Here is a 19822-nt window from a genome sequence, read left to right as displayed (position 1 = left end):
CAGTCTGAGGTCCTGAGCAGCCTGGAAGAGGTTTTTCATCCAGGATATCTCTGAACTTTCATCTTTCCTTCAATTGCAACCAGTCGTCCTGTCCCTGCAGCTGAAAAATACCCCCATAGCATGATGCTGCCACCACCATGTTTAACTGTTGGGATTGTATTGGGCAGGTGATGAGCAGTGCCTGGTTTTCTCCACACATTATAGAATTAATGCCAAAAAGTTCAATCTTGGTCTCATCAAACCAGAGAATCTTATTTTTCATAGTCTGGGAGTCCTTCATGGGTTTTTTGGAAAACTCTATGTGGGCTTTCATATGTCTTGCACTGAGGAGAGGCTTCCGTCAGGCCACTCTGCCATAAAGCCCCGACTGGTGGAGGGCTGCATTGATAGTTGACTTAGTGGAACTTTCTCCCATCTCCCTACTGCATCTCTGGAGCTCAGTCACAGTGATTTTTGGGTTCTTCTTCACCTCTCTCACCAAGACTCTTCTCCCACGATTGCTCAGTTTGGCTGGACGGCCGGGTCGAAGAAGAGTTCTGGTCATCCCAAACTTCTTCCATTTGAGGATTATGGAGGCCACTGTGCTCTTAGGAACCTTGAGTGCTGCAGAAATTCTTTTGTAACCTTGGCCAGATCTGTGCTTTGCCACAATTCTGTCTCTGAGCTCTGTCTCTGAGCTCTTTCGACCTCATGATTCTCATTTGTTCTGACATGCACTGTGAGCTGTCAGGCCTCTTTTGACAGGTGTGTGCCTTTTCTAATCAAGTCCAATCAGTTTAATTTAAAACAGCTGGACTCCAATGAAGGACTAGAACCATCTCAAGGAGGATCAGAAGAAATGGACGCCATGTGAGTTAAATGAGTGTCACAGCAAAGGGTCTGAATACTTATGACCATGTGATATTTCATTTTTTCTTTTTTTAATAAATTTGCAAAGATTTCTACATTTCCTTTTTTTTTCGGTCAAGATGGGTTGCTGAGTGTACAATAATGAAAAAAAAATGAACTTTTCGATTTTAGCAAATGGCTGTGTGAAAAATTTAAAGGGGTCTGAATACTTTCCGTGCCCACTGTACTTTTATTGTCTCTGTGGGCATTTTTTGCTGGAAACGGGAAGTGGGGTGTAAATGCTTGGAACTTTCCACGTTGCTTGAGAGTCCACACCTGATCAGTCAAAGGACAGTTACAACCATCGGCCATAATGCACTTGCATTAGCATACTCTAATTAGTATATGTGGTAGTATTAGCATTCATCCTAGCATTAGCATATGTGCTAATTAGCATACAGGCTAACATTAGAACCCACACTAATTAGCATACGTGCAGCACAAGAGTCTGCATTTGATCACTGTCAAGGGACACAACCATTGGGCATAGTGCTGGAAACAGGAATGAGGCATACATGCTCCGCTCTGGCTGAACCTTTACACGTTGTATGATAGGGCTTTTACACCAAAAAGAAGCAGGAGCTAGATCAGGGCCGGTGCCAGGTAAGGCTGAATGAATAATTGCATTTGCAATAAAGTCGCGATATGAAAAAACAGGATTTTCTAATCGCAAGGGCTGCGATTTGACTGCTCACGTGATGACTTGAGTGTCCTGCGTGTGTCATACGCCCACATATACGTCATGAACGAGTGGAGCACAGCAGCAGTATTACTCCATATGAACATAATTCGAAACGGCAGGTGGAAATAACTCATAACCCATAACGGAGTTTATAGTGAAAGATATGATACCCATTTAATGGGCTCGATATTAAGGACTGTCCGACCGTCCAGGGCTGGTAAAGGCTTTGCTCGGGCAAGTGAATCATCTGCCCACCTTGCCTGAACGGGCAAGTAGTTTTTAGGGATGGAGCCGATTCGATCCGGTATCGGGTTCCGATATCAACGTAATTCACGGATCGGAAATTTCCGATCCAACCTGCGGAGATTTCTGATACATGAAGCCTCGTCTGCTTTACTATTGCTGAAATGACTCCACAAGTGTTTCCCTGCTGCTGGGATCACGTGGATCAATAAGTCTGATATTTGAAGATATTAAATTTCTAAGATGAATCTGGCTTCAATTCTCCACCTCACCATCTGCGCCGCCAGTTTCCCCCGTCTCAAAAATGTGCATGCGCAAGGTCCAAAGTTGGTATGGTACTGGTACGCAAATTCTCCTGCAGTTTATTTTTTTTAGACCACAAACTTTGCGTGGGCAACGGTGTGCTCACCTTTCAGGACCCGTTTTGTGCATAAGCAACCTTTAGAAATGAGGCCCCAGATCTTTTAAGTATTTTAGTGAGTGTTTCTCACAACCACTGACCATACCGTCCAACAAAACAAAAACCTAGTCTTTAAAATAGGGTTGTGCGATATCAGATTGTGAAGGATTAGAACGTGTTTACTATCTGATAAAGCAGAGAGATCGTAGAAATGTCTGGAGAACACATTTTACATGTTGCAGTTCAATGCTTTGCAGCAGCGTGTCGGCATAGAACTGCAACAGAGGAATACATTCTAATGTTGCAATTCCACGCTGATGCGGTGGCGCATCAGAGGTTTCACATGCACCTGACCAACCAATCATAAGCCCCATTTCCACTGCACATAAAGCGCAGGGATGGAACGAAGTGGTACAGAGCAGTACGGCAAAGCATACCCAGAGCCAAATCTGGTGCGCGTTTCCTCCACAGAAAGTACGGTTAAAATGTAGGCGGGGTTGAGAGCTCCGCAGATATGTGACTTTGCAACAGTAATCTCAGCCAGGGGCAGCTGACCTGGACCTTGATGAATCCTCTGTTGTTTTCGTTTACATACTCCACTTTGCACTAGGTTTAGTTCACTTTTTTTTGCAGCCACAGAGCTGCAGCTGCAACTTCCGTGTTGGTTCCGAGAGAGCGAACGTTGCCCTGGCAAAGTGACACTGGAGCCACTTCGGCGGCACAAAGCCGGCCGGCAGACAATGCAAGGACAGACATCGGGGCTCGGAGCAGCTCCAGTGTCCTGGCGCACAGTGTGTGGACACGATCCGAGTCTGATTGTCGCGTTACATCACGTTGCACCTAGCTCCAGAGCCGGCCAATGTGTGGTGGCCCACACAATGGCGCACCGGCCAGCGACTGACACAATTGGTTGTGTTGTAAGGAAGCGTTGCTGAATACAAAACGGGGACTTGGTCCTGAAAAGTAACTCTGCATCCATCGTGTGGGAGTTGTTTGGCTTTTCCCTGGACAACAAAACACAAACCACTGTGATTTGCCCGTGGCTGCCATACAGACACATTTTAGACGTAATCTGTCATAATGCACCTCCTTTTTGGAAAGCGAGAAAAACTGTCAGATGTCTGAGCAGTAAAATGTTCTAAAGCTGTTGGATTTTTGATAATTAAATTGTAGACATTGGAGTTTAATTGTTTAAATTGCTGCACTTTAATGAAGAGGTGAATGACAGTTCAGTTGTGTGAGTATATGTGACTGATTCTACATGTGGGTACTGTATGTATAAATACATGTCTAGAATGTATACAAGTATTAAGTCTATTGGAATATAATACATGTATCTGTCTTTGTTTGTTATATTTCGAATATCATTCCATAATCATGATTGTATATTATATTATATTATATTATATTATATTATAAATAAATAATTTATTCATGCATTTTCAATGGATTACTAGCCTCAATATAATAGTGCTAACATATTTATTTAAGGAGAAGGGTGGGATTTATTAAGTTATATTTCTTCCCACTCTTTTTTGGTCATGATTCTATTTACTACTATTACTTGGTCACGGTTTAATTAGTTAAAAATCTTTAGTTTATAGATGTGCAGTGTTGATTTTGGTAATTCAATTTGACCGAAATGTAATGAAATGAAATACCTCACTTATTTAAGTTTGCTTTTTTATTTGACTCTATTCTATAAGCTATTTAGTGTTGTGGTATACTTAATTTTCTGTTAAAATGACTGTTAAATAATATTTTGCAGAATTGCCTTAGTTTATACCAGTTAATATTTAAAATGTTCCCATTTGAAAAAAGTCTTAAGTATTATTTGAATTATTTGATATTTTGTTTTATAATTTTTATTTTACTTTCCACATTTCACTTTTCATGTGAAAGCTACCTGAAAAGCCAGGAGTAGCGGAGTTTTTATGTTGCAATAGTGCACTTTTTTCACAGTCTTTTTAGTTTCCTTTTACTATTGTAGAGGCTTGAAATGACTTGAGAATTTGCAATGGCTTACTCCTTCGTCAACTGTCAGTTAGAAATGATATTCCACAGGCAGTGTCAGTAGCTAGCCCAGCTACACACTTCACAAAAGTCCACTCCAGAAACGTTGTTGTATTAAAGAAAAAATATAAAAATCTCTGTTTAATTACTCAGTTCCGAAGTTATAATTCCACTCACTTACAAAGGAATGTAGCTGGCTAAAACACTTGAAATTACTAACTAACAATGACAAAAAGAAGAGGTAAGAAAACCGTTTGCTCCTGTAGCTCTCAAGCACTGTCTCTCCGTTTCCTGAAATCAACAGCACCCCTCACGCACGTATGCGGTCTTAAAGGGGCAGTACCCTCTTTCATCAACATGCACCAAATCAAATAAAAACATGAATTCTAGTGTGCTTTTAACATTTTTAACTATCATATGAACTGTCAATTTAAACTATGCATCTTTTTAACACATTTTAAGCATGTTCACTGTATTCAAAACTATGAACTGTTCTTTGGCCTCTACAACTATGTTTACGTTATTTGCACATGTTGGCAAAATTGCACAAATTATATAAATTCAAATATGTTCAGGAAGGTTCTTTGGCCTAAATTGTCTTTTATTTTGTTTCTGTTTCTGTTTTACATCCGGAAATGGTTTGGTTGCACTGTTCAGAAACTTGCAAGTTAATCTCAAAAATTAATTAAAAAAGAATCGTGATTGTGATTTTATTACAAAACAAATATATGATATTTTTGACATAATGCACACCTCTACTTTAAAATTAACAAAACATACCTAAATTACTACGTTGATGAGAACTCGAACCTTCGTATCCTCACACGGAAGGTAAGAATCATAACCACAGGACAACGATGGCTGCACAAGTGATGCAAAAAACACGACATAAGTGAGGAGGGAGAGAGAGGCTCCTTTCTGACCCAGAAGCTTCTAACCATTCGGAATAGACCCGCACCTTCCCCGTGTTATGAGTCCCATGCTGCCAGCCGCTGCTACAATATTATATAATTGGCGCACATATGCAGTAGTTCAGGGTTTTTCGAACCATGAGTGTGAGCGCTCTGTAGTTACTGATTATTTAACGTTAACGTCATTTTTAAATCTATATAAATGCAATTGTGATTAAAAAGATTAGCAACAGAATAAAATAAGATTATAGACCCAGCTCACTTGTGAGTTTTGCTTTTTTTTAAAACAGGCTTGCAGTCGACTCCTGTGGTCCTTGGGGGGGCGACCTGGTGCCTGCGGGTACCATGTTAGTGATCCCTGGTTACCTCACTTTTTTTCATCACAAGATCTTTAGCTAGCTCTTTGCTTTTGAATTCACCACATGGTTCATTCAGTTCAGTCTTATTAACAAGACCAAAGATGGATTCTTCATTCAGATATTTAGTTGTTGAAAAAAAAAAAAAAATTCTCACTCCAATAAGATGATTCTTGCACTATTTTGACAACTGTTTTTGACTGACTTATGTGATTGGGTGCAAACAAGATGAATACGACCTTAATTTAAGTTGATATTACTGGTGCCTGTGAAGCGTTTCCTTGACTTGAGTCGTGCAAGCATCTAATAGATCCTCCCCTGCTTCTTTTTCTGTGTGTGTTTTCCAGATCTTGAATAAATAGTGAGGACTGTAAAACACGGCTATGCAGACCATAAAGTGTGTTGTGGTTGGAGACGGTGCTGTGGGTAAAACCTGCCTGCTCATCTCCTACACCACAAACAAGTTTCCCTCTGAATACGTGCCAACGGTAAGTGCTGCTTATGCCGCACTGCAGAAACTGTGTTGAATTGTAATCGCTTTCCGAACTCCAGCTGGATGAATTGCTAACGTGCGTCTGGACTCTGTTGCAGGTTTTTGATAACTATGCTGTAACTGTAATGATCGGAGGCGAGCCCTACACTCTGGGCTTGTTTGATACAGCGGGTATGTGTCCTCACTTCATGTTTCGTACTAGGGATGAACCGATACCACTTTTAAAAAGTATGAGTACTAACCTTCAGCTACTTGCCGGTTTGTCCAGGTCAGGAAGACTACGACAGGCTAAGACCTTTGAGTTACCCACAGACTGACGTCTTCCTCGTCTGCTTTTCTGTCGTGTCTCCATCCTCCTTTGAAAACGTCAAAGAAAAGGTAATGCCAACGCTTGCAGTCGTACTCCGACTTTTTTGTCCTCTCTCACAGTGTGTTGACTGTTGTGTTTGCCGGTGCAGTGGGTTCCAGAGATCACCCACCACTGTCCAAAGACGCCTTTCCTCCTGGTGGGGACGCAGATCGATCTGCGAGACGACCCGTCCACAATAGAGAAGCTGGCCAAGAACAAGCAGAAGCCCATCACTCCGGAGACGGCCGAGAAGCTTGCCAGAGACCTCAAGGCTGTGAAATACGTGGAGTGCTCGGCCCTCACACAGGTAATGCACATGAGCTTCAGGGATTTACACTCAAACACAGAATTTAAACCTCAATAGCAAGACACAAGAAAATGGAGGAAAAAGGAACGTATCCCATCCCTTCTGCTTGAGGGGTTTGTTCCAAGAGTGTCTGGCTGCAGCACCTCCACTCTCAGGCTCCCTCCACTGTCAGACAGGAAGTGCTCATTCAAAATAAAATGCGACAATTCAAAATAAAATGTGACAGAATGAAATGCTGAAGTGCTTGTGGAAAATTCAGAATGAGTTAATTAGTCAACAACGCAACATACAAAAATACTTTCTTGAATGTAGTACAGTATATATAATTTTTTCCTTTTTATATATGTATAGCACGTGTAGCCTCAGTATTTATGTCCATAAATGATCGTATATTATACTATTTCTGAATGTATAATATATATGATCATTTATGGTAACAAATGATCTTATAATATACAATCAGTAATAGTATCTTCCATGCAGTATTTTTGATATGAAAATAATGCAGCCCATATAGTCTTAGATATACAGGTACATCTCAAACAATTAGAATATCATGAAAATGTTCAATATTTTTTGTTACTCATTTCAGAAAGTCAAACCCATATATGACATAGGCTCATGACATAGAGTGAAATATTTCACGCCTTCATTTCTTGTTATTTTGATGATTATGGCTTATAGATAGTGAAAACCCAAAATTCAGTGTCTCACAAAATTAGAATATTGCAAAAGATCAAGAAAAAAAGGATATTTTAAACAAAAATGTAAGGCTTCTGAAAAGTGTGTTTATTTCATGGAGGACATCAACCTGTGTCACTGCTCAGGCGTAATGGAAGCCCAGGTTGCTTTGATAGCCGCCTTCAGGTCATCTGCATTGTTAGTCTGGTGTCTCTCACCTTCCTCTTGACAATAGCCCAGAGCTTCTCTATGGGGTTCAGGTCAGGCCAGTTTGCTGGCCAATCATGCACAGTAACACCATGGTCATTGAACCAGCTTTTGTACCTTTGGCAGTGTGGGCAGGTGCCAAGTCCTGCTGGAAAATGAAATCAGCATCTCCATAAAGCTTGTCAGCAGAAGGAAGCATGAAGTGCTCTTAAGTTTCCTGGTCGATGGCTGCGTTGAGTGTGGACTTCAGAAAACCCAGTGGAGCGACACCAGCAGATGATATGGCAGCCCAAATCATTCACCCACTCTTCCTCCAGACTCTGGGACCTTGATTTCCAAATGATATGCAAAATGTACTTTCATCTTTGGACCACTGAGCCTCCAGTTCCTTTTCTCCACAGCCCAGGTAAGACGCTTCTGACGTAGTCTCTTGTTCAGGAGTGGATTGACACCAGGAATGCGACAATTGGATCCTGTCTAGGATTGGTCTGTGCGTAGTGGCTCTTGATGTGCTCAATTCAGCCTCAGTCCACTCCTTGTGAAGCTCCTCCAAATTCTTAAATGCATTTTGCTTGACGATCCTCTCAAGGCTGCGGCCATCGCTTTTGCTGGTGCACCGTTTCCTATCACACTTTCATAGATTACAGATTCAGGGCCCACAATTCAAACAATTTCACGTATTCATTTGTTAACTTTGACATAATTTGGGCTTCCAGCTCATAAAACCCATGAAAACGGGAATTCAAAAAATTAGAATACTGTGAAGAAATCAGCCCAAACTTTGCAGGGCATGAATGAATGTTTTAAACTGAGTGTCATAATAATCATTTACTAAACTCAAAGCAATTGCACAGGTTTCCCCAGGTGTCATTAAATTGCTTCAGTTTGGTTCAATTGTCTCAGTTCGGTTCAATATGGGGAAGACTGCAGAATTGACAACTGGCCAGAAGACCATCATTGATACCCTCCATTGGATACCCATCCACAAAAGTTTATAGCTAAGGAGGCTGGCTGTTCACAGTGTGCTGTGTCCAAGCATATCAATGGAAAGTCTAGTGAAAGGGCAAAATGTGGCAGGAGAAGATGCACCAGCAAAAGAGATGGCCGTGGGCTTCAGCGGATTATCAAACACAGAAGATTCAAGAATCTGGCAGAGATCCAGAAAGAGGCGGGAGTCACAGCTTCAAAAACCACCACATTCATCCATCCGGGAGATGGGCTACAAATTTCGGGTTCCTCTGGTCAACCCACTTCTGGGCCTGAGCCAACTTAGGAAGCAGCTCAACTGGGCCGTGGAGAAGAAGACTGTTGGCCAGTTGTCCGAGGTCCTCTTTTCCGATAAAAGTAAAGTGTGCCTTTCATTCGGGAATCAAGGTCCAAGGGTTTGGAGGAAGACGGGTGAGGAACAGAACCCAAGCTGCTTGAGGTCAAGTGGGAAAGATCCACAGTCAGTCATGATTTGGGGTGCAATGTCCGGTGCAGGTGTTGGTAAACTCTGCTCTCTTAAATCCAAGGTCACCACAACAGTCTACCAGAATGTTTGAGAGGACTTCACGATTCCTTCTGCTGAGGATCTGTATGGAGATGCAGGTTTCATCTTCCAGCAGGACCTGGCCCCCGCCCATGCTGCCAGATGCATCAAAACCTGGTTTGATGCCCATGCCATCACAGTGCTTGACCGGCCAGCCAACTCACCAGACCTAAACCCCATTGAGAATCTATGGGGTATAATGAAGAGGAAAATGAGGGCCACCAGACCCAAAAACAAAGAAGAGCTGACCGCAAACGTCAAGGAAATCTGGGCTTCCATAACTCCCGGCCAATGCCACAGGCTGATTGCCTCAATTGACGCAGTGATTAAGGCAAAGGGATTCCCACCCAAGTATTGAGGATTGATATATCATTTTGAAAGTACCAGGTTTTGATTGATTTGATGTGATCCTAATTTCTTTTCTTTTTTTCCTGTAAAAACTGAGAAGTAAATGGTGATTATCTTCATAGTATTCAAATTTTTGGAATTCCTATTTTCATGGGTTTTATGAGCTGTGGCCTGTACTATGAACCGTGATCAACATATCCAGGATCTCTCTCTGTTCCCTGGGTTGACTTATCGAGATGTGTGCGATCCTGATCACCGTTACTATGAAGCAGGTTATCAACTCGCTAGTTCAACCCAGAGCTACGTGTGTGCGTGCACGTGAAAGGGGCGGAGTTTGCAGCGTCTGACCAATCACACACACGAAGAAATCCTGCAGGGCAGTTTACATCTGTAAACTGAAGTAGCAATTATTCTCAGAGAATATGAAGAATTAAAACACATCCAGCAGCTAAAGGCAACACTGCTGCTGCAGCCAAAGCCAGAACATTCCTGACTTGTTTGTGAGATAATACGATATTAATTTATCAGCGATATAAACGGACAGCACGTCCGCTGATCAATCAATTTCACTTTATTACAACAGTAACGTGTCGGGCTGAATTTCCTCACTGCTCTTCTTTTAGTTTATATTTTCCATTCAGTTGTTTTGAGGCTGAATTTCTCTTGTGAGAGTGTTTTGTGTTGGAATATTAATTCATCACCGCGATGACACGAGTAGTTGTGCGTTCCATAAATTCATGTTTCTGCAGTTCTGTCAGGTGTGATCAATAACCTCATGATCCCCGCAGCAGTCTCTTCACAGCCATGGGGAAGAGGCTATTCTTCAGTTTGTTGGTGCGAGCTCTCGTGACTCTGAGTCTTCCAGAGGGGATGGTGGAGAACAGAGTGTGTCCTGGATGGGCGGGGTCATTGTGGATCTTTGTGGCCCGTCGGAGCAGCCGGCTCGAGTAGATCTCCTCTCGGCGTGGTAGTCGGGATCCAATGATCCACTGAGCAGTCTTGATGACCTGCTGCAGTCGTTTCTTTTCGTTTGCAGTGCAGCTGGCGTACCACACCGTACAACCGTACGGTTTTTCAGTTTGTTTGTACAGTCCATACGGTGTGGTACCGGCGTGCTCCCAAGCAGGTTAGACTTTCAGCGTCAGTTGCTGGGGTGATTTATCCTGGTGAGAAGTGAACCAGCGCCGTAGTACGGAAAACCCAGGGTTAATCCTTGAAGTTATCTCGATAAGAGAAAATCCAGCGTCGTAATAGCTCAAACTATGTCAAAATAAACAATTAAATCCTTGAAATCGTTTGAATTGTGGGCCCTGAATCTTGTTCATCTATGAAAGTTTAACTTTTCGAATGGCATTATGGAAATAAATAAACTTTTCCATGATATTCTTATTTTTTGGAAAGGCATTTTAGAGTTTAATCTTTTATAAATTTCATTGTTTATTTTGCACAAAATCAAATTAACAGTTCATAATAATAAAAAGATATCTCCCCAAACAAACTGAATAAATCACAGTAGAACAATATAATCTGTTTGAAAGTCTAACTTATCAAATCCCACCCCCTCTCCATAAATTCTAGCATGTTTTTTTTTTTTTATTAGATACAGGTGGGTGATATGTACAGTATCTCACAAAAGTGAATATACCCCTCACACTTCTGTAATTATTTAATTATATCTTTTGATGGGACACTGAAGAGATGAAATTTCTTTAGTGTTGTCCCATGGAAAGATAGAAATGTGAGAGGTGTCCTAATTTTTCTAAGATACCTTATAGTATATATTGGGGATGTCCCGATCACACTTTTTGGCAATGTCAATAAACATACTACCTTAGCTCTGAGATGTCCATTGTACAATTGAAGGGAAATATAAAGTGCTCCATAAAGCAACAATACAAAGGAGAAAACACAAAAAGTCAAAACAATTTTATTGTTCTTTATTCAGTGTGGCATTCGCATTGTCCCTGATAATGTCTTTTATCAACGATTTCTTCACAAAATGTCCACGTCTCCAATATTATAGTAAACAAATTTCAATGGATCGAAAACTGATTCATTTTCTGATTCGTCCAGGATTACTTCGTTTCACGAGACCTTTTACTGCAGAGCAGCCTCGGCCTGGTCCTGCTCTCTCATGTCCAGTACTGAAGGGCCTGTTCCTGCTCCCTCATGTCCAGTACTGAAGGGCCTGTTCCTGCACTCTCATGTCCAGTACTGAAGGGCCTGTTTCTGCTCCATGTCCAGTACTGAAGGGCCTGTTCCTGCTCCCTCGTGTCCAGTACTTAAGGGCCTGTTCCTGCTCCCTCATGTCCAGTACTGAAGCACCTGTTCCTGCTGCCCCATGTCCAGTACTGAAGGGCCTGTTCCTGCTCCCTCATGTCCAGTACTGAAGGGCCTGTTCCTGCTTCCTCATGTCCAGTACTGAAGGGCCTGTTCCTCCTCCCTCATGTCCAGTACTGAAGGGCCTGTTCCTGCTCCCTCATGTCCAGTACTGAAGGGCCTGTTCCTGCTCTCTCATGTCCAGTACTGAAGGGCCTGTTCCTGCTCCCTCATGTCCAGTACTGAAGGGCCTGTTCCTCCTCCCTCATGTCCAGTACTGAAGGGCCTGTTCCTGCTCCCTCATGTCCAGTACTGAATGGCCTGTTCCTCCTCCCTCATGTCCAGTACTGAAGGGCCTGTTCCTGCTCTCTCATGTCCAGTACTGAAGGGCCTGTTCCTCCTCTCCTCCCTCATGTCCAGTACTGAAGGCAGGTCAACTCAGCCAGTAAATAGGTACATGTTCACCTGAACCCACTTTGTTGCACGTCTGCGGTCACGAATAATCCTTGATTCACACGTGTCCTATGGAAAAGACAGACGGAAAATTATCTCTCCAATGCTGCATTATTAGTATTTGACAGACAGAGACTGTGAAACTAGACTCCTCTTCCACGGTTATCTCACCACCTGGTGGAGTGACGTCCAATCTGAAAAAAACATTAGTGCACTGCTCTTCTTAAAACATACATACACACATAAACATGGAAAATGATCAGTTTTAATATTCAAACACAAACAAGACACTATTAAGGTTTTTAAGTAAGACACACTAACATTATACTAGTCATTTCAAGAAAGATTCATTGTTGGCTTCAGAACCTTACAGACATTTGAACTCAACATTGTGTGAAAGAACAAGACAGCACGACTTACCCAGCAGATTCGGTCCCACTTTCGGTTGACCCATAATAAATTTATAAAAGAACCAAACTTCATGAATGTTTTTTGTGACAAACCAACCACTCTATCACAGAAAAATAAGAGTTGTAGAAATTTTTGGAAGCTCAAGACATGACATTATGTTCTTTACAAGTGTATGTAAACTTTTGACTACAACTGTAGATCTTTATCTCTAAATCAATGATGCCTCTTCACAACACCTTTTGCTTACCTCGTTATTGTAACTAAATCTGTTTAGTGGACTTCCAGGGAGAAGTAACATAGTTTGTTACAAATCTGATTAACCAACCTGATTAACCCTCATGATGGTTGTTCACAGCAGTCGTCTGTCTTACAGCTCAGCTGCTGTGTTGCACATTGAGAGACAATCTGTCACTGACCTCAATAGTTCTGGTCTCGAGCAATGTGTCTTAAACTGTAGCTAAACTACCAGGAAAATGGTTGTATTTGTAATGTTGTTGTGGATAGTTTGTCCTCTATGTACCTCAGACAAAGAACAATAGTGTTGATGGAGCTGAGGAACCGCCTGCTCCCCTCCTTCCTGCTGCCCCTCTCCTCCCTCCTCCCTCCTCCCTCCCCCTCCTTCTTCTCAGCTTCTCAGGGCCCGTCCACAATAGAACGCTGGTTCACGTAAACGAGCTGTTTTTGGCCGATCATCAATACGAGGCGGCATTTTAGAAGCCTGAAAATGTTTTTTTTTGTCAACACTCCAAGGTGTGGACAGCGAAGATGGTCATCTGTGACAAGAAGATGACGTAATCGCTCCCTCTCCTTCCCACCGCAGTCTGCAATGTCGCCTTATAACCACAACAATCACGGACTACAAGCTCCGGTTGAGCTACTGATGCTAGCAGAAGGAGCAGAGCCATAGACCTATATAACTCAGAGTTAAATAGAAGTTTATGAGCAGGAGTCTTATTTCTAAATTTCTATGTGCTCCGTCTTTTCTTGTGTTTGATGAGTAACTGCACCCCTAAAGGCCTGGCATATGTACTACATGTCCTGAAGCCTCGTGTTGAGCCGTGTTCAGTAACGTGTGGATGGATTTTTTTTTTGGGAACCCTGGGGAGAAAAAAGATAGTTTTGGCTCGTGTGGATGTGGCTTTAGAGATCTCAGCAGTCAGTCTCAAACAAGCCTTCTCCTTCTCCTCACCACAGCACAACTGCTGATGCTCTCTTGCTATATTCTGCAACTCTCCCAGCTTCTCTGTATTGCACGCCTCCTTTCTCTTCGTTCTGCTATGCCCATTCTGGTCTTCCTTCTCCTCCTCTATGGAGTCACGGGAGTGCCAAAATTAAAAGGAAATAAATGTGGCTATATAAAGAGAATCAATAATACAAAAAATATACACCGGTAGTCATTAGTGTTGTCACGATACCAACACCACGATACTTTTCGATACTTTTCCAAATAAAAAGAGAACACAAAAAATGTCTAGATACAGCCTGTCTTAAGTAGGACCAATGTCTTTAAATGGTATGTTACTATGCATTAATTTTTATAACATTAAATGGTTATATTCTTTTATATCATTTATTATATTATATTTATAATACTAATATTTATGATAGCTTACATTTTTTTCCAGTGCTATTTTTTCATGGGTATATAAGTTATTACCTGTTGTTCTTTGAACTCCTAATGCAAGTCTGGGTGTTTGTCCTTCAGGTGTTTAGCCAGGTTAGTAATGTTTCCACCCATGGCCAGACATGTTCTCAAACACTGTTTGCACAGTGGTGCTTCGGTGTTAATGGAGACACTGTGCTCATTTGTTTTAAAGCCAAAGTACTTCCATATAGCTCTTCGTGCACCAGTTTTTTCTACAAGGTGTGGCCTTGTTGATGTAACAGCAGTCTCTCTCTCTCTCTCGCTCTCTCTCTCTCTCTCTCTCTCGCTCTCGCTCTCGCTCTCTCTCTCTCTCTCTCTCTCTCTCTCTCTCTCTCTCTCTCTCTCTCTCTCTCTCTCTCTCTCTCTCTCTCTCTCTCTCTCTCTCTCTCTCTGCGTGTTAGTGATGCACTCTATTTCTTTTTACGGCGTTTCCACGGGTTGTTTGAGTCTGTTACGCATGCGCACTCTCACATGGACGCAAACGCCATGTCACTTACACATGCACATCTATATTCAAAGTTTCAAGCTCGTTTGGGAGAAGACTGTTTTGAAAATACGTTGTTTTGACTTTAATTTTGAAGTTGTGTAAGTCGAGTATGAAGCACTTATTCAGTTGCGGATCTCGGGTCGGAGCGCTCATGCACCCCGTCTCGGAGAAACCGGAGTGCAAAAAAAATCAATTGTCCAAAACATCCAAAACAAGTCCCCCACAGAGAGACTGACTACTCTCCTTGGTGCAAATTACAACACAGTGGCGCTCCGCTATAGTATCGTTTTAAAGTTAGCTAGTTACCCTGAACAGAAAGACCCCTCCCCCAGCCCTTGCTGATTTTCATTGTATTGCTTTTGTCTTTTCCAGACGGCTTGACTCATCGAGTAAATGCAATGACAAAAAGCACATGGAAAAGACAAAACAGCAGAACCACTGACAAAATGGAATAAGCAAAGACAAGATAAAAAAAGAATATGACTACCTTTGTATATTTTTTGTATTATTGATTTCCACATTTCTTTCCTTTTAATTTTGGCACTCCTGTGATTCCATACTCCTCCTCCTCCTCATGTCCACTGACTTATAATTCTCTGTTAATCTAACTCTCCTCCTCTCCCCTCTCCTCTCCACTTTATAGCGAGGGTTGAAGAATGTTTTTGAAGCGAATCCTCGCTGCCCTCAAGCCTCCAAAAACTAATAAAAAGAGGAAATTCTGATTATTTTAAACTCTCCACTCTCCTTCCTCCTTCTTCACCCTGTCTCCTTCTGTACATCTGCTGCTTCAGACGTCTTGTCAGTCTCTGCTAACCATTAACCAGCCAACAGCTGCTCTGCTCTGTACTGACACTGGAGGTCTTCCTGCACCTGTTGCCTTCTCGAACTTTCCTCCATATCTTCCCTCCGGACTGTTCTCACTCCTTCTGGATTCTTTTCTGGTGCTGCTGCTTCAGTGTGTTCAAGATGATGTGGGCTGTGACATGGGATGTGGCCATTGTTTGAGGCCCTGCAGCAGTTGTTGATGCGTGCAGTCTGAGATTGATGGCGCCATAATGCAAAGCTCCCATTTTTAGCTTTGATGTCGTTTTTTGAACACACACACACACACACACACACACACACACACACACACACACACACACACACACACACACACACACACACACACACACACACACACACACACACGGGGCTTTGAAGCACATGTCTCGTATATGAGGAGAATTTGTCAATTTTCAACATATTCAGGGCCACTGAAAATACAACTTTTCTGAAATGCTCCTACTACTCGTTGCCAACTCCTTGCATAGCATGGTAACTACATCGTTTTCAGGGTTTCTGCGGAAACTAAAACTTTTAGGAACCCAAAATGCAAAAACGATACTTTCATTTGAAATATTGTCATGTGAACAGATATATATCGTGGTTAACAGCCTTATTTTATCGTCATCCAGGATTAAGATGAGTTAATTGAATGATGTCAATCAATAAAACCAAAGCTTAAAGAAAAACACAAACCTCCTTGTGACAACAGCTTTTTATTGTTTTTTGGCCAAACTCTCTCCATAAGCACACTTTGCTCCTTTGTCCAATCATCATGAAAATGTTTTTATAAAACTCTGTATGACATGAGTTGAAAATAAAGGACAGATGAAGTGTTGAGTTTCTTTGTTGCAGTTTGTTCTCAGCAGAGTTTATTGGGTCCTTCACATGACTGAATCTCTCCTCCGGGGCTGAAAGCAGAGCTCAGTGTTTGTAAAGTTTGCCACCACTTCAGCCTGCCCCCCTCTGTTTTGTTGTCAAGCCAGAACACTGAGCACCACCAGGGTTTTGTTCAATTTTCCTCCACTTTCTTTGGCTTGTGTTTGATTTAAGAGATCAGCTGCTCTCACATGTGATGTTGTGTTGATCCTACACAGCCGACCGCAATTTGCCTTTTTACAGTTTTCAGTGAATGTTTTTGTGCTGCTCCCTCACGGTGTGTGTGTTTGTGTCCACAGAAAGGCCTAAAGAATGTGTTTGATGAAGCCATATTGGCTGCACTGGAGCCCCCAGAGCCCAAGAAGAAACGCAAATGCTTGCTGCTATGAGATGCACCCACCTTTACCAGAGCACACACACACACACACACACACACACACACACACACACACACACACACACACACACACACACACACACACACACACACACACACACACACGTTAAAACATCCTCCTGCCCCCCTGCCACGCCCCCTCCCTCGCTCTGCTGAGGCTGCTTCACAGCGTCAGTTCTCCGTGAAAGGACGACCAGCGAGAGAACCAGCCGGCCCGAGTTTCCCATTATTCCTCTGCAATAACAAGAAGCTTCATCCGAAGCTGACCTGGGCTGCTGTGGGAGGGGCAGAGTGGGAATCCATTCAGCGTCACGCAGCTTTGATTTCAGCAAAGCTGTGCTTTGAAATTTTAACGAGTTAAAAACTTCTTTAATTCCTCTTCTTTCTCACTCTGTCTTTCTCGACACCACCACAGGAAGATGCTAACACAGTAGTGTTTTTTTTTTTTTTTTCGTTTGCCAACCTTGCTCCATTTTCCTCCAAATCCTCAACACATCTGAGAGATTCAGTCGGAACAAGACGCCTCCAAACCACTAAAGGTCGCCGTGCAGCTCGGACACGGTTCAGTCGGGAAATACACGGCTCCAATAAGGGAAGGCATCCAGCAGGAAACGGGTCTGCTAGTCTGGCGCAGGATTTGGCCTTTTTAGACGCAGGGAACTTAAACAGTGTTAGCATAAGAAGCGGGCTTGGCGGAGGGCAAAGTGCAGCTCCGAAATGCTCCCAACGGGCCCGGCGCACGCATACGTTTGGTTATGTGTGTCGGCCAGGCCCAGCGGACCGCACGGTGTCACTCCACTCAAACCGTAGTTTAACAGATGTAATTATAATGTAAGCTGGCACACGATGTTGATGTAGGCTCCAGGTGTTTTTACCTAAATCTGTTTTGTTTTTTTCTTCATTATTTCTGTTTGTGCTGTTTTTTATTTTATATATATATATACAAATATATAAATATATATTAAAAAAAAAAGGTTAGTTTCACTCCTTTTACATTTAGGGGTTCTGAATTCATCTGAACTCTGACCTGCCAGTTTCGACCCTGAAAACCTCAGATTGGTTCAAGTCCAAACGTCCAGTGGCAGAGTTTGGTAGAGATGATTTGTGATTGGTTGGTTCTTGTTTTCCTGTGACTGGTGGCTTCGAGTTGGGTTGACATCCAGTCAGTCAGTATAATTATGATAACCTGCTGTTGTTTTGGTGCAAAACCAAATGCTTTGTCTGAAAGTCCTTTGTTCTTTGTATATGCATTCTTTTCAATAATATTAAACTTATACCTTAATTGCCTTTACCACCTTGCCATGTAGCTGTTTTTTATTGGACTTTTTAATTTTTTTTAATATGTTTATTGATTTTTAATACAATCAACAATCTGGTTACATCAACCTGTACCAGAGGACATGAGCAAAACAACACATGAGACGCACATTCATACATCCATCCACACACACACACACACACTTGGTGAAGTTTGCACACGAAAATATATAAACAATTTTAAATAGACCGTTGTACAGTACAACATAATGGTTTGGATACAGAAATATTAATGAGGAAGAACAAGAAACATCAACAAAAACAACAAAAATAAATCAAATAAAAATAACTAATTTGTTATGATGGTCATGTAAGGTTCCCATAACCTCTCAAAGTTTCTTTGTTTTCCTTTTGCAATATAAGTTAGTCTTTCTAGTCCAATGCATTCTGAGAGTTGTTTGATCCATTGTTGTGTTGAAGGAGCCTCCATCCTCTTCCAGTTTAACGCTATAGCTCTCCTGGCGTGTAGCAGCCCAAAATCCAGTAGTTTCTTTTGCTTCCTTGTTCTTGAAAAGTTTTCTGGGTATATGCCCAATATACAAAGTTTGGCAGAAAGGGGAATCTTCACTTCAAAAATTTCTGATAAGCATTTAAGCACATCCTTCCAAAATTGTAATATATCTTTACACTCCCACATACAATGTATTAGTGTCCCTTTGTGATCACGACATTTGTTGCATGTGTCTGGATTATTGCTGGATATGTGATGAAGTATTTCAGGTGTTATATATGTCCTTGTCAGCCACTTGTACTGAAGTAACTTTAGTCGTGTATTAATTGTTTCTTTTTGAGCTTGCAAACAAGCTTCATTCCAATCTGCTTCATCTATATGTTCATGTATGTCATTTCTCCAAGCATTTAGTTTATCAATCGCAGAATCCGGTGAATTCGACCTGAATAGATTATAATATTTTGACATCAAACCTTTTTGTTCCCGTTTTTTGAGAGAGATTTCTTGTACTAGTGATAAACTAGGAATGTGTATCATGTCTTCAGACTTTGATGAAAGAAAACTTTTTAGTTGTAGGTATTTGAAGAAATGCTTTGTAGGGATTTGGAATTTATGGCACAGTTGACTAAATGTAAGTAATATCCCATCTTCATATAAATCTTTGACTGTTTGGACCCCCCTCTCTTTCCATAGTTTAAATCCTCCATCCTGTTTTCCAGGTGTGAAGTGTTCATTATTACACAGGGGAGTGAATTGGGATAAAGATAAAGGATTACCAATTTGTTTATGTGCACTGTGCCACACGATGATAGTGTTTTTTAGAAAGGGGTTCTTAGTCTGTTTTTTAAGAGTTTTTAAATTGGCTGAGTAGATATAACTATTAAGGGGCAAATTTGGACTAGATTGTTGTTCAATAGTCACCCAAGTAGGGGGTGGGTTTGTGCAAAAATAGTGTGAAGCTGATGTTAATTGGGCAGCCATGTAATACCATCTAAGGTTTGGGAGTTGGAGGCCCCCTCTTTCATAGGGCAAGTATAGTAATTTAAAACGAAGCCTTGCTTTCCTATTGTTCCATACAAAATGACTGAATGTTTTATTGAGTTTGTTAAAGAAGGATTGTGTTAAGGGCATGGGAAGTGTCTGGAAGTAGTACAAGAATTTGGGTAAGATTGACATCTTCAGGATATTTATTCGTCCTATCATGGAGATGGGTAAGTTTGTCCAACGAT

General features: G+C 41.8%; 1 protein-coding gene across 1 annotated transcript in view; it reads left to right on the top strand.

Annotated features, from left to right (window-relative positions):
* cdc42 (cell division cycle 42) overlaps positions 1–16930 on the top strand; it is a 33595-nt gene extending 16665 nt beyond the window's left edge. The window contains exons 2-6 of the mRNA XM_080461011.1: positions 5841–5981; positions 6085–6157; positions 6255–6364; positions 6445–6642; positions 16728–16930. Coding sequence (XP_080317137.1) covers positions 5877–5981; positions 6085–6157; positions 6255–6364; positions 6445–6642; positions 16728–16817 — 576 coding nt within the window. The 5' untranslated portion in view covers positions 5841–5876 and the 3' untranslated portion in view covers positions 16818–16930. The remainder of the gene's footprint in view (positions 1–5840; positions 5982–6084; positions 6158–6254; positions 6365–6444; positions 6643–16727) is intronic.
* Positions 16931–19822: the final 2892 nt, after the last annotated feature.

The sequence above is a fragment of the Lipophrys pholis genome, assembly GCF_963383615.2.
Source record: "Lipophrys pholis genome assembly, chromosome: 4".
In the NCBI taxonomy this organism is placed as follows: Eukaryota; Metazoa; Chordata; class Actinopteri; order Blenniiformes; family Blenniidae; genus Lipophrys; species Lipophrys pholis.
The sequence above is the reverse complement of the archived record's forward strand: the minus strand, read 5'-3'. Positions and strand labels throughout refer to the sequence as shown.